The sequence below is a fragment of the Nannospalax galili genome, unplaced genomic scaffold (genome assembly GCF_000622305.1).
Source record: "Nannospalax galili isolate Female #2095 unplaced genomic scaffold, S.galili_v1.0 scaffold291, whole genome shotgun sequence".
Taxonomy (NCBI): domain Eukaryota; kingdom Metazoa; phylum Chordata; class Mammalia; order Rodentia; family Spalacidae; genus Nannospalax; species Nannospalax galili.
This window is the reverse complement of record NW_008330588.1, coordinates 3922286-3937893: the sequence shown is the minus strand read 5'-3', so window position 1 is coordinate 3937893 and position 15608 is coordinate 3922286. Positions and strand designations below refer to the sequence as shown.

The 15608-nt window shown below is 45.4% G+C and overlaps 1 protein-coding gene across 4 annotated transcripts in view; it reads left to right on the top strand.

The window, feature by feature from the left end:
* Positions 1-15608, top strand: part of Loxl2 (lysyl oxidase like 2) — a 96351-nt gene that overhangs the window by 30054 nt on the left and 50689 nt on the right. For all 4 annotated transcript variants that reach the window (XM_017802675.2, XM_029554851.1, XM_029554849.1 and 1 more), the window contains exon 3: positions 4399-4574. In XM_017802675.2, coding sequence (XP_017658164.1) covers positions 4399-4574 — 176 coding nt within the window. The remainder of the gene's footprint in view (positions 1-4398; positions 4575-15608) is intronic.

Sequence of the window (15608 nt, the reverse complement as noted above, 5' to 3'; positions counted from 1 at the left end):
GAGGAGGGGGATCAGCAGAGTTGAGGGGCAGGAGTAGATAGTGAAGGTGAGTAATCCCAAAGTTCATGACACACACATACATGAGAATGTCATATTGAAACTCATTTTTTTTCATCTTATTATTTTGGTCTTTTTAAAAAATATTTTATTTATTATTTTTATTTTATGTGTATGAGTGTATCGCCTGCATGTATGTGAGTGCACCCGTGTTGTACAATGCCACAGAGGTCGGAAGAGTGCTTCGGATTCCCCTGGAACTGGAGTTAAGGACAGTTTGTAGCCATCATGTGGGTGCTGGGAATCAAACCCGGGTCCTCTGCAAGAGCAGTCAGTGCTCTTACATCTCTCCAGCCCTGAAACTCATTATTTTGAGACAGGGTCTTGCTATGTAGTCCTGACTAGCCTCGAACTCATAGGTGATCCTCCTGCTTCTGCCTCCCTAGTGCTGGGGTTACAGGCATGGAATGCCCAGCTGAAACCATCATTTTGTATAATGAATATACACTAGGAGAAAAAAGATGCTGGCCTTCCATCCCTGCGTGAGGGCGCCTTCTTTGGCTGCAGATGGAATAAGGGCATTGCCTCTTTTCACCATCGGCCCTTCAGCAGCTCAGTGAAGAATGTTCTGAGGGAGAAGCCTTGCTGGCAAGATGGAGGGCCTCTTCTGTTGCTAGTACTTAGTAAAACAAATATGAGCTTGCTGTAGAAACAGCATCTATTAGTGAGTGTGTGTTTCAATGGAGCCTGATGGCTTGGAAACCAGCCCAGATTGAGAAAGTGGTTGGAAAACCTCAGTCCAGATGTTTTCAATCAACTCATTGTTCCCGCACTGTGTCCAGTGCTCTCTCCTTTGAGCCCCAACCAGTCAGACATCAGAGCACACATGTTGTAGCCAGGCCCTCGAGTCAGGAGACTGGCCCCGTGTCCTCCTTGGCCTTAAAGAACCTCAGCTCCTCACCTCAGTTTTACAGTCTTTACAATGGGAGTGTTTTCATCTGCCTTTTGTCTTGCATTATGGAAGTCATAGAAGCCATTTTTTTTCTTATTTTCTGGAAGAAGAAAAAGGAGCTTGAACATGTCATCAGTCCATCCATTAACTCATTGGGTCTTCATGGAAACCCATCTCTTTGGACATTATTTTGACTTTAGAAATGCAAACAAGACTTTTTTTTAGTAGTTAACTGAGTCACACAGCACCCAAGCCCATGGCACATGGGACTGGAACACAGGTTTGTCAGTCCCTGCTGTTCTGTAAGCTTCTAAAAGGAGAGCAGAAGGCTTGGTTTGGTTTGGTCTTATAGTGGTATTTATAAAACTCACTATTTGTGAGGCTGGAGAGATCAGTGGGTAAAGTACTTGCTGTGAACTCATGGGGACCTGCCATCTTAGTTGAATTGGTGAGCTCTGGGTTCAGTGAAGAGACGCTGGCTCAAAAAGTAAGGTGAAGACATTCCAGTGTCAATTGCTGGGCTCCACACATGACACATGTGGGCACCATGCATATCCATATACCACGCACACATACATAACACACACATATAAAATCACTATTTGAAAAGGCTTCGACATCTTTTTTTACATGTTTGCTTTTCATTTCAGTAAAATACATGTGAGAAAAACTACATTTTAACCATTTTGAAGCGTGTGTGCAGTTTGGTAGTACCAGATTTGTTCACATTGTTGTGCAACCAATTTCCAGAATATTTTGGAAGAAACTCTGGACCGTTCAGTGACTGCTCCCCATCCCCCTCACCTCAGCCCCTGAGGTAAAACTCCTGTTCTACTCTGTTTCTAAGAACTTCACGACTCACTGTTTGCCTTTCATGACCAGCTTTTTCCACTCAGTGTAATGTCCTCAAGGTTTGTCCATGCTGAAGTATGTGTCAGAATTCCCCCTTCCAAGGCTTTTCCCTTATACGTGTGCGGTTTGTCAACAGATGTCAGTTATTTCCACCTCTTAGCAGTTGTGAAGTGTGCTGTGTGCTATGAGTGTGCAAATATCTCCCCAACACTCAGCTTCCAATTTCTTTTTTTTCTTTTCCAGTTCTAGGGCCTTGTAGATACTTGGCAAGCACCCTACTGCTGAGCTACATGCCCAGCCTTTAAAATGTAATTTAATTTATATGGGTTTTTTGTTTTGTTGAGACAGAGTCATTTTTAAATTTTTTTTTGGTCTTTTTGTTTATTATTTTTATGTGTATGCATGTTTTGCCTGGAGGACAGAAGAGGCTGTCAGAGGCCCTGGAACTGGAGTCATAGACAGTTGTTAGCTGCCATGTGGGTGCTGGGATTCAAACCTGGGTCTTCTGCATGAACAACCAGTGTTCTTAATGGCTGAGCCATCTCTCCAGCCTCAAGACAGAGTCTTACTCTACAGCCTAGGCTGGTCTGGAATTCACTATGTAGCCCAGGCTGGCCTCAAACTCCTGATGATTCTGCCTCGGTTTCCTGAATGTGGGATTATGTATGCCTTCATGCCTAGTTCTATTTTTTGTTTTTAATTTTTGAGACAGGGTCTCACGAAGTTGCCTAGGCTGGAGGGATTAGAATTTACAATGTACTCAGGTTGGCTTCAAACTTGTGATCCTCCTGCCTAGGCTTCTCAGTACTGGACTTAGAAGTATATGCTGCCATACCTAGATTCAGTTCTAGAATTCCTGAATTATGATAGTTTTAAAGTTTCGGGGGCTGGGGATATAGCTCAGTGGTAGAGCAATTGCCTAACATGTACAAAGCTCTGAGTCCAACAACAACACACACATACAAACAAATACAAAACCAGTTTTGCGGAACACCACACTGTTTCCCTCAGGAGCTGCACCGATGATGCGCAAGGGTTCTCGTCCTCACATCCCCATCAATACCTGCTCACTTGTTATTGCCTGTGTTTTTCATAGTAGCCCCCTATATTGGTTACTTTTCTTGTTGCTGTAATCAAACCACAGGAGCCAACAGGGAACGTTTCACACTCAAGCTAAACATACCATCATAAAGGTGCATGATGAGATGCCACCTTGTGCCATTAGGATGGAGAACTGATGCCTAAGCATCTGAACTCCAGGGTGGCCTGGCACCCAGAGGCTTGCCCTCTCAGAGCCAGAGCTCTGTGTCTGTGCAGAGGGAATAATCGTACCTCCTCGTCCTCTCCAAGGAATGAAAAGATCATGGTGGTCATGCACGTAGAAATGCCCTAAAAACAGCACCCCCTCCATCACAGAGCAGCTTAGCTTTTGGTTAGAGAACAGCTACCATATGCAGAGGCAGGTGAGGCTGACTTATACTACAGTGGGTAGAACTAAAACCCTTCTCATCACTGTCCCCATTTCCAAGACCCTGAGGGCCAGCAGTGAACTGTCTCTAGTCAATACACACCTCTGCAGTTCATGTCTTTGTCTCTATTTCCTGACAGGAGAGGGGCTTTGGCCCAGGTTACAAAGCTAAAAGTGACTGAATCAGAATTCACACCCAGGTTAGTTTCCCAAACCCCTGTTCTTTCCACTACATCACTTGTGGTGGTTAAACTTGATTGTCACCTAGTGTGATAGCTCAGTGGTAAAGGTGCTTGCCACACAAAGCCTCCTGGGTTGGATCCCTGGAACTCACATAAGTGTGAAAGGAGAAAACCAACTCCATAAAATTACCCTCTGACCTCCATATTTGTGCTGTGACATACACACACACACACACACACACACACACACACACACACACACAGAAACAGACAGACAGACAGACAAATAATAAAGTTGAACTTCATTGTCAAGTTGATTGGATTTGGAACTACCTAGGAGATACACCTCTGGACATGTCTATAAAGGTTTTTCCAGAGAGGTTTAACTGAGGAAGAAAGACCCACCCTGAATGTGGGTGGTGCTATCCCATGGACCTGGGTCCCAAACTAATTCAAAGGGAGAAAAAAGGAGGAAGCCAGCAGGCACCAGAATTAATCTCTGTTTCCTGACTGTGGGCACAGTGTGACCAGCCACCTCACATTCCTGTTACAATGCTTTCTCATCATGATGGTCTCTATCCATTTGTAAACCAAGAGCCAAAGTAAATCCTTCTCTTAAGCTCTCTCTCTCTCTCTCTCTCTCTCTCTCTCTCCTCTCCTCTCCTCTCTCATATTTTGTCACAACAAGAAAAGAAACTAATATACCACATGACTTCCAGGCTTAAATCTAATGTCTGTCCTGATCCTGCTCAAACTACCACTACATCAGATCACATCAGCTGGCTGCTCTGGGAAGGGAATCCCAGTGAAAGGCCTCACATAATAGAAATCAACTGATAGCTACACACACTCTCCCAAAATTAGGGAAAATTCCATTTCAGTTGGAGCCCCCAACACCTGGATGTGCATTGACATCCTGTTTGTTTTCTCTCCTTGGCTCCCTTCAGGGCCCATATGGCTGGACAACATCCACTGCACCGGCAAAGAGGCAACCCTAGCCGCCTGCTCCTCCAATGGCTGGGGTGTCACGGACTGCAAGCACACAGAGGATGTTGGTGTGGTGTGCAGTGACAAGAGGATTCCTGGCTTCAAATTTGACAATTCATTGATCAACCAGATAGAGGTAAGTCACATCTTATTTTTACTTTTTGTGAGGATGGAATTCTTGTTCATTCCCAGCCTCCGTATACGCTCAACAATGTCTTCACTTGATTGTTTCCCTTCCATGTAATATGTCTTGCCCGCTGAGTGAGCAGTGGCTGGGTATGAGGACTAACCCCAGCTTCATCCGATGCAAGGGCAACTTGGAGAACGGATGCTATGTGTAGAGCAAGAACATTCTAAGCAAAGAGATGTAGAGTGTGGCCTGGGGTACCAGGGCATGATGCTCAAGAAGTGTGCATCTGGGACATGGGGACTGACACTAACAGGGTGATAGGAAGTGCCTTCAGGGCCATTTTCAAGAGTTTTCCCTCACTGCCTCAATTTTGCAGTTTGACATAACTGATGTCTATTATCTCAGTTTCCAAGGGTCAGGAAACCGGTGTTGACTGAGCTTTTTGATTTGCTCAGTCTTGTGAAGCTGCTGTCAAGCTGTGAGCTGGGGTGCATCCCCTCCTTCGGGAGATAGAGGAAGTGGGGATTAGGAGTTAAGATCATCCTTGGCTACACAGTGAGTTCGAGACCAGCCATCCTGGGGTACAGGAGACCCTGTCTCAAAAAAAATGATAATAAAATTAAATTTAAAAAAGAAAGGAAAAGTGACTTGAAATCACCCCATTTGGGCTCCAGAGGATGTCCCCACTGTGCCCGGGATGTTATCCTCCGTGACTCCCTCTGCCCAGCTCCTCTCTCCTGTGCTCCCATAACACATAAACATATTGGGAACTGGTCCAGCCTACATGAAGCATGGGAAGAGTTCCTCCTCAGCTGGAGTGTAGGCCACTTCTAGTCCATCTGTAAGCACACTCCATTCATGATAACAAGAGCACTGTGGAGTCTGTGTACTTCAATAACGGGTGAGACTGCTTTCCCATGGAGCTGATGCTGTAACCCAGTTTCACAGAACTCTCCGTCTCCCCGGTATATACTCATAGGAAACACTTCGCACCCACTTGATGTATCTGCTCTCTGATGAGGCAGTGGCTATATCTTCATCATTGCATCCAACTCTAGATACTGTCTGTGAACAGTATCTCCAACTCCCAAACTTCCTTATCCCTAGAAATGCACACCGGAGATTATTATTCCCTTAAGTGGAGACACAGCCAGGATCAAATATTAAACTATATAATGAGGAGAAATGCAGAGGTGCAGCACTTTCCTTCATGGCACTGTCTGCCTCAGAGAATAATAAGCTTATTTATGACATCTTCGGTGGCCCTGCACCCAGCTAGGAGCTCAGAATAATCCACTTAAGAGTGTTGAGAGAAGGAAGACCCGGGCTCTGTGACCTAAGAAAGGTATCAATAGTGGGGATAAAGGCCAAAACTTGAGTGGGTTTGGTGTAGAGAAGATAAATCTTCTGCTAGCAAATATGGTCTTAGAAAAGAAACTGTGAGTGGTACTTCCCTACGTAACTGTTCATTGAATTCCTACCATGTCTAGTTCCAGTGCTTATTATTTGAAAGGGAATTAAGATGTGACATAGCTTATTTACTTGTGTTCTTTTTTTTCTGAGGCATGGCCTCAGCTTATGTAGCTCAGATTGGCCTTGAACTCAATATGAGGCCAAGGATAACCTTCTGATCCTCCTCCTTCCACCTTTGGAGTGTGAGGACTCCAGGCATCAATGTGTTGAATGTATGAGGTGCTGGGGATAGAAGCCAGGGCTTTACACATGCTGACACTCTACCAACTGAACTGCATCCCTGGCCCCAAGATGCGTCATAGCCTAAGCAGAACTTTAATGAGGTGGAAGAGGCCTAGACAATCTGGAAAAAGGTATTGGGGAGAACTTTCTTATTCTGGAAGGGCTGAAAGTCCAAGATAGGCAAGCACAGTACCCACCTTCATTCCGGACATTTGCTGAGGGCCAGCCATATCATGATCTGAGGATGCCCATTAGAAAGAAACATGGGCCTTAGTTGCTGGGAAGACAGGGTGTATGCCCTGGGAAAGTGGGAGTGTCAGCCAAGGCTGAGCCCACAGACACTAGTGAATTTACAGGGGGGTGGGGAGGAGGAGCTAGAATCAGACACCTGGTATAAAGGGCTAGGTGACAAGTCAGTCTTTGTGATGCTCACTTTCTTAGAAAGCCTTTTCCCTGCAGTCATGCAGACCAGCCTGGTGACCTGAGCCAGGGTGAGATTTCCTTGTCCAGCCATAGACACACAGGATCTGAGCTGCTCCCTGGGACCTCGCTTCCACAGGCACTGAAAGTAGGTCATGTCAGACCCAGACTTAAGATGCCTAAGGAGGGGCTGGAGAGATGGCTCAGCAGTTAAGAGCACTGACTGCTCTTCCAGAGGACCCGGGTTCGATTAGCAGCACCCACATGGCAGCAATGAATGGTCCTTAACCCCAGTTCCAGGGGAATCTGAAGTCCTCTTCTGACCTCCATGGCATTGCAAAACGTGGGTGTACCCACATATATGCAGGCAATACACTCATACACATAAAATGAAAATAATAAAATATTTTTTTAAAAGATGCCTAAGGACAGCCCTTGAATTACCAGAGAATTCCTACATGCTGGGTCTCATGGTTAAAACTCGGGCTTCCTGGTAGCACTGGCCTGACTAGGAGCTGCCTAGACCACCTACACAGGATGTTTGTGGGATACTGAGAAGTTTCTCCAAAATACCTCATAAAATGGCCCATGTCAGTAGCTGAAGTCATGGAAGCATTCTTCCTGGCTAAAGAAATGACCTCTATTAAATATTTGTGGAGGAGATGATGAGGCTTTGGTGGCTATGCAGTTAGGTGGAGTTGTCAGACACTGACTAACATACCCAGGGAGAACTGGTGACTAATTTCATGTGAACACAGTGGATGGTCTCTGATAGCAAACTATCCTAGGTCTCTGCTCCTGCCTAGATGCATCCTGTGTGAGAAATTGCATGGAAATGAGCATGTGGGCTGATAAAATGTGTAGGAGATACAATTAGGAGTGACTGCTGGCATATAAAATATGAAATGAAGACTTAGGCAAACTGCGTTAGGTTGAAATAGCAGGTCCCAAATGTAACAAAATGTAAAGTGTGTTAATTTGGGGTTAAAGGGCTGTGATAAAGTACCATGAAGATGGCAACTTAGAGAAGGGTTTATTGAGAGATAAAAGTGCATCATGGTGGAGGGAGTATGGCAGGAGGCAGCCAGAGCAGAACACAGTGCTCACATCTTCAAGCAGACACAGAAAGCAGAGAGACAAACTACAATGGAGGAAGGCTAAGAACTTTCAAAGCCCACTCCAGTGATGTGCTTTCTCCAACAAGGTCATACCTCCTAGGCCTAGAGGTGTCATCAACTGGGGCCAAGTATTCATGTACTTGGAGTCTATGGGGAACCATCTCATTCAAACCACCACAGGGACCTTGAATATGTAGTCCAAAATCCAGGTTCATAGGAAAAAGAAACCAGCCACAAAAGTGTAGTTTCAGTTGGAAGGATGATTGAAAAATACTGATTTTTTTTTTTAAATCTCTACAAGAGTCAATAGACTAAAATCTCAGCATAAATCAATATGATCTGGCCGCCTTTACTGTGAAGGTCAACTGCAATGCTGATAGACTTGCTGTGTCACTGAACTCACTGATTCATTTCAGGACCAATCTCTTAACCAGGTCACCCACAGGAGGGGCCAACAGAACAGAGACATGTCTGGAAACCATATCGTAGGAGGGAATGAAGTTTTTTTTTTCCTGTCAAAGAGGAAAGAGAGAGAGAGAGAGAGAGAGAGAGAGAGAGAGAGAGAGAGAGACTGACTGGGGGAGGTGTCTCACTTTTCAAATATTTAGATGGCTACCGTGGAGACAAATGTTTATAATTTACTCTAATTCTCAGAGAAAGCTGAGACAGAGGGGCAGCTAAAGAATGGGAGACAGACTTCAGTTAAGACAGAGGCCCACCGTAGACACATTTTCCCTTTGTGAATGGTGAGCTTCTTGTTGAGGGAGGAGTCCAAGCAGGAACTGTGTGGCCTCCTGCCAGAAATATCGTGGTCAGATTCCTGCATGCGAAGGAAGTAGGGCTAGGTGTTTGTCAAACTCTGAGATCTCTCGTTACTCTGAATCTGTGGGAAAGCATTCATCTCATGTTGGAGGAGTCAATAATCTGGCTAATGGCAATTATACAAATTGGCATCACCAGTGTGTGTGTGTGTGTATGTGTGTGTGTGTGAGATGAAGTGCTTCCAAGTATATGCTCATCGTGTATTGTGTGTTGCCCCTTCTCTGCCCCTCACAACCTTGACTTTGAAGTCAGGTGTTGATTTTGTACCCTCACTGACTGTCTGAGATCAGGGCCAGAGGACAAACTTACAGATGACCCCACAGGCTTGTATCTCCACTAGAGTACTCTAGAATTCCCAAGCAGAGTGGGAGAAAACTGCACCGGTCTGAACCAAATCCCTTTGGTAATGAATGCCAGAGGCATGAGTTAGAACCCAAGAAAGTGACTAATGGGATTTTACTTAATTGACTTCCTAGACTTTTCTGTCTGCTTGAGGTATCTTTGGGATTGCTTGAAACCTAGTAAATTCCTTCCTATAGGAGGGAAAACTAGCTCCTTTCTTACTTCACTGGAGTAATCCACAGATTTGATGCTGACCTCTTGGTTGACCGCAGCCAGAACACTAGACACAACAGTCTGTAAGTAATCCATGGTAGCAATGGTTTCTCCATCATTTGCAAGGTAGTTGTAAGTACTTTTCAGGAGAAAATAGTCAGATGAGTTAAATGAGAGTGCTTTATAGACTATAAAATGCTTAACATTGGTTAGCAGGCCCTATTATTGACTCACTGAGCAAGTTCAAGGACCTCAAGGCATGAGTCACAGAGCCTGGAGCTAAGCCCATGGAATTTCACTTGCATTTTGATTCCTTGGACACCTGTGTGAATCTAGTCAGCCTCTGGGACTTCTGGACACTTTGACTTTCCCTTTAGAGGTGGGAAAAGCTATCATCTTCTAATGAATGACCATATGATTTTTTTTTAATCCCGGAAGCTCACCAGGAAGTGTCTCTATTTCCCTGCTTTCCAACACAAACTGTACCATCCCATTTTTCTGTGGCTCCTGAGCTTCAGCCCCTAAAGCTGAGGGTCTGGGTTCTAGTTGCAAAGACAGACTTGGAGCTGTGTCTCCAGAGTGGCTGACCCTTCTTGGGTCACCTGACATTGCACTATAAAACACACGTTTGGCTAGATATAGAGAAAAATGAGTCTTGAATCAGTTATTAAAACTTTTAAAGGCCTGAAGAGATGGCTCAGTGGTTGAGAGCACTGGCTGCCCTTGCAGAAGACCCAGGTTTGAATTCCAGCATCCACATGGCAGCTAACAACCATCTGTAACTCCAGTTCCAGAGGATCCAACGCCCTCTTCTAGCCTCTTTGGGGCATTGCATGACACAGGTGCACTTACATACATGCAGGCAATACACTCATACACATAAAATAAAAATAAAGTTTAAAAAGACTTTTAAAAATGAGGGCAAGCAGGAACAAATAATGGCATGTGCAATAGATTTTTTTTTTTTTTTAAGAAAAAAGATACCCAAGAAACAGAGCCCCAGACAAACCCCCCAGGGCCTTACCTCTTAAACCTGGAGGCTTTGTTTCCTGTCTTTGGCGGGTGGATGAGTTGGAAAAAGCATTAGATAAGGAGAGATGACAAATCCAGATGCCTTTTGGGGCAAACTGCTTTACCGGCTGCTTTGCTCATTGCTAGGTCACGTGTTTGTTCCTCTGAGGCTCCTGGCTGTTAGATCAGGAAACGTACAAGTCATTGTACGTAGTTCATTGCCTAGTTTCTTTACACATTTCTTAAGGACTCTTGCAAAAAGTAAATAGGGGCCAAGAATGTAGCTCAGTTGGTAGAGTGCTTGCCTCACATGCACAAAGCCCAAGCAGGGGTTGGTCCCTGGCGCCGTATAAAACCAGAAGTGATAGCAAAAGGAAAAGAAAAAATAAAAACAGCTAGGCTACTAGAACGGACTGGAAACCCCCGGGCTGTGAGATTTAGATGGTGTCTGTTCCCTGAGGGATGCATGAGCCTCAGTATCTCCTTTGTGGACACTAGGCAGCCCAGGAGGTCCTTTTTATAGGGTCATGTTTTGCTATAAGGATGCTGGGGCCTGAAAAAGCCCTTTTCTTTTCCTTTAACTACACGGACTGAGCAAGGAGTTCAGGTTTTTATTGGTCAGTTGGCTGCCAGATGTTTCATGTCTCCCTCTGGGTATCAGCCTTATCTACCTGTATCTGGAGGGTCTGAGGGAAAGGTCTCTTAAGTGACTTTTAGCAAAGACAGCAATTCACGCCGGGGAGATTCCATGGTGCATTGTAGGTTTTTTGGTTTTTTTTTTTTTTTGGTCTTTTTGAGATAGGGTCTCCCTGTAGACCAGGCTGGCCTCGAACTCACAGAGATCCTCCTGCCTGTGCCTTTCAAGTACTAGGATTAAAGGCATGTACCACCATGCCTAGCCTAGCATTGTAGTTTGTTGTTGTTGTTGTCGTTTTTTATTTAATAACCACGTGATTAGAAGAAGCATTTCATTACAGCTTTAACATATTTAGCAACAATTTCCAGAACAAGGATACATCTCTTTCAAAAGTGACTGTAAATTTTTAGGTTCACAGTTGAATTAATACAGTTATACAATATTGAACGCAGTATAAACCCTGTAAGACAGAAAATTGAATGAGTTTTTAATTTATTTTTATTTTATGTGTATGAGTGTTTTACTTGCATAGATGTATGCATGCCTGATGCCTGTGGAGGCCAGAAAAGGGTTATGAGCCACCATGTGGATGCTAGAAACTGAACTGGGGTCCTCTTCAACAGCAGCCATTTTTCTTGACCACTGAACCATCTCTCTAGCACCGCATCGTAGTTGCTAGATTGTGCAATGCCCGACCCCAAGCATTGGAATTTGTTTTAGATGAAATCAATTAATGAGCAGTATACACTGAAACTTTGAACACTATAGAATGGATGGTGCATTGGGTGGTGGTTTGGCAATGAGATTAACAGGAGAGTTGGGTGAGAAGTTTGCTTGGGCAAATGGGCTGCACTGGATGGCAGAAATCCCCCTCCCCTTGCTCTGGGTATGCAGTCTTGTTTTCTGGAGATGTAGGATAGTCTAGTGACATCAGTAGAGTAGGGCTAGTGGAGTCCAGCCTGGCTCTGCCACCCATCATAGAGGTTCCCCTGAGGTACTGGAGCCATGCTGGGAAGTCAGCACTGAGGAGTCTCCCCATGCCATCCTAGGAGGCTATTGCAAGAATCTGTTCATTCACTTACTGCATGCAACTTCTCTGAGTACCTGAGTGGGCAGGAGGATAATGGGACTGATACATGGACAGTCTTGCTCTCCCTGAGCTTACTGTCTGGCAGTGGACAGCGACAACTTCAGGTCTTACTGCTTTGTTACCATGGTGATAGTTGCTGTGTGTGGTGGATGGTTTGGCTCAGCCCAGAACACACCGGTCTGTGGCCTCAGAACCCAGCCAAGGCTGTTGGGCCACCGGGTTGGTGGCTGAAGCAGGTGTCGCGCCGGCTTCCTGCCCACAGCAGGACTCGCCTGTTGTCCAAAGAAGAAGCCTCTGTTACCTGCCCAGATTCTTCCAGGTTGGAAAATGAAGCCATTTTCCAGCAGCATTGCAGAGCTCCTAATTTATAAGAGGCCCAGACAGACCGTTGGCTTTTTCCTCTAGTGGCGTCAGTGTGAGCTCAGCTCAGCATGCTGCCCCCGCTGCACCCCCTTCACCACCACCACTGTTCTCCAGCATACAGCCAAGCAACAGAAGTCACCGAAATGAGCTGGGCCCAGTGGTACAGGCCAGAATCCTACCTACTTGAGAGGCTGAGGCAAAAGGACTGAAAAGTCCAAAGCCTTTCTGTCTAGAAGGAATTCAAGGTCAATCTGGGCAACTTATGACACCCTGTTTCAAAATAAAAAGTAAAAAGAGAGATAGGGATATAGCTCAGTGATAGAGGCTTTGCTCAGCGTGTTGGAGGCTCCAGGTTCAACGCCCAGTACTGAAACAGAAAGAACAGAAATCATGAAAGTGGAGCCAGGCGTGGTAGTGTACACCTATCCTCCCTAGTGAGCCGAAACAGGAGAATCATGAGTTCAAGACCAGCCTGACCTATACAGCGGGAGAGATCCTGTCTCAAAATAAAGAAAAATAAAGTCACGGAAATGCCCTTCCTCTCTCCCTTTATTCCACTGTCCTAGTCAGAAGTCAGGGTTAAGTCTAAAGAATGTTACTTGCAACTTCTTAACCTATGAGTTCCTGATTTGGTCATGAGCAGGGGATAATTACAGTGTAAGCAGATTCTTCTAGTATGAAATATCTTGTACTGTTCACAGACAGTACCCACCTCCCCAAGCCATCTAAATCTGTGTTGGACCAGATTACTGTCAAATTCAGTTTAGCTAATGTGTCAGATCTGTGTGTGTGTGTGTGTGTGTGTGTGTGTGTGTGTGTGTGTGTGTGTGCGTGTGTCCATGTACTTGGGGGCTAGAGAACAACTTCAGATGTCCAGAAGACAACTCAGGCACTATCCATCTTGTTTTCTTTTTGTTGTTGTTGTTTGTTTGTTTTGGATTTTAGTGGGGTTTCTTGTTTTGTTTCGAGGCAGAGTCTCCCTGAAGCCAGGCTGGCCTCAGTCTTACAGAGATCTGCCTGCCAGTGCCTCTCGAGTGCTAGGATTAAAGGCATGGTCCACTATGTCCAGCTCTTATTAGATTTTTTAAAATTTTTCATCAGCTGATTCAAAGAATGTTTTTCTGTTTGTTAGCTACTGAGGACTGAATTAAGGACTTCATACATCCTAAGCAAATGCCATAGCAGCGAGTACCACTGAACTATATCTTCAGCCTCCTCCTCCTCCTTCATTTATTTATTTTTGTTATTGAAACTTTTCATTTTGAGACAGGATCAGTTTCCCAGGCTAGCTTTGTACTCCCTGTGAAACCCAGAAGACCTTGAACCTTCCATCCTCCTGCCTCAGCCTCCTAACTGGCTAGGATCACAGACTTGGAAAAGGGTAAGACACAGTCATAGTCTCATTAGGAGACAAAATCATGTGGAAAAACAGAAATCAATACAAAGGGGTCAATAGAAGCCAAGGAGTAAACGAGGACAGCAGAAAGCAGATGCTAGAGGAATAGAAAACAAGTCAGGTCTATGTGGTGAAATATTTGAGGCAGAAGGGAAGGCTGCCTCTACCTCCATTACAAACCTCATGACAACAGGAACGTCCCTGTCTGCTTGACCTGTGCATCCCAAGGTCTTATGCTGTGCCTAGGACACAACGTCACTCAACAGATGTTTATGAATAAATAGATGTATGAATCAATCAATCAATGGCTAACTTTGACCCTGAGTGTTGGCTGGAGAGAATTGCAGAAAATGGCTGGATCCACTGGGACTGGGGAGTCACAGAAAGATCCAAGCAATGCACCATGGTCCTGTGAATGAATGTGGCTATGGAGTGGATCAGAGATTAATCCAGCACTATGGAGACATCTAGGGGACTGAGATGGTAGAATCTGAATGGTCTGTGGAAATACCTACAATTCTCCTTGCACACCTGTGCACTGGAAGGGTGAATGGGAAACCAGTGGAGACAGACACAAAAGGCATTTCTGGGGCCAAATAGGCTACAAGATGGAGGGAGAGAGAACAGTGAAAAGGATGCAGGAATTGTGATCTGCAAAACTTACTGCGTGGGACTCACTTGGTGTCTCTGCGAAAGGGGAAAAATCTTGGGATGGGCTGTTTGGTGTGAGATGCTGAGGAAAGTGGAGAGGGTGGGTCTGAATGTGACCACCAGTTTTAGAAAAGAACAGTCAAGGGTCTGGAGAGATGGCTTAGCGGTTAAGAGCACTGACTGCTCTTGCAGAGGACCGGTGTTCAATTCCTACCACCCACATGGTGGCTACGAACTGTCCTTAACTCCAGTTCCAGGGGAATCCAAAGCCCTCTTCTGACCTCTGCAGCATTCTATGCTGAGGAAAGTGGAGAGGGTGGGTCTGAATGTGACCACCAGTTTTAGAAAAGAACAGTCAAGGGTCTGGAGAGATGGCTTAGCGGTTAAGAGCACTGACTGCCCTTGCAGAGGACCCGTGTTCAATTCCTACCACCCACATGGTGGCTACGAACTGTCCTTAACTCCAGTTCCAGGGGAATCCAAAGCCCTCTTCTGACCTCTGCAGCATTCTATGACACAGGTGCACTCATATACATGCAGGCAATACACTCATACACATAAAAAAACAAACAAAAAAATAAATAAAATATTAAAAAAAAAACGGACAAATAAAGTAAGCTGTGGACCTTAAGAGCAAGATACAGAAACTTGTTAACAGCAAAGGACAGTGATCAGAGCATGGGGTTTACCAACCAGTGGCCCATCCCCACTGGATGGTGGTATAATGGCATGTCCCCCATCTCAGCCTCAGCCCCATGATGACTTCCAGTGGGAGGTTAAATTATGGCTTCTAGAACAGAGGGAAGGTAGGGGACATTGGCTAAGATCTGGCCTTGCTCAGGGTCTTCTGAGGTGCAATTTGCTTGATGCTAAGCTTCTAGTCACTCTGGAAAGGAGGTGCCCGCAGGCTACATGCTTCCTGGCTTTTTTCCTCCTTGTTGATCATTCCCTGATGCAATCTCCAGCTAGCCTTTCAAATTGGGTGGCTCTTTCTCATGGGCAACAGGCCCAGACTGCCACATTTTAGAATCTCCAAGTCATCAATAGATGCTACACCTGTTAAATGGCATTGGGGCCTAAGCCTGGGCATCCTGCCTGCACTTGCTTCTTCACCTCTTTCCACCAACCCAGGCCCTGACCTCACTGTACCTTGGTTTCCCATGCTAATCACTCCTGGGGCTTCTTGAGGGCTAGGAAGGGAGGAGGGCAAGAGAAGAGTCTCTGCAAGGCCCTTGAAGGGAAGCCTTTAGGGGCCCTGGTCCCTTTTCTTTCTGGCAAGAGG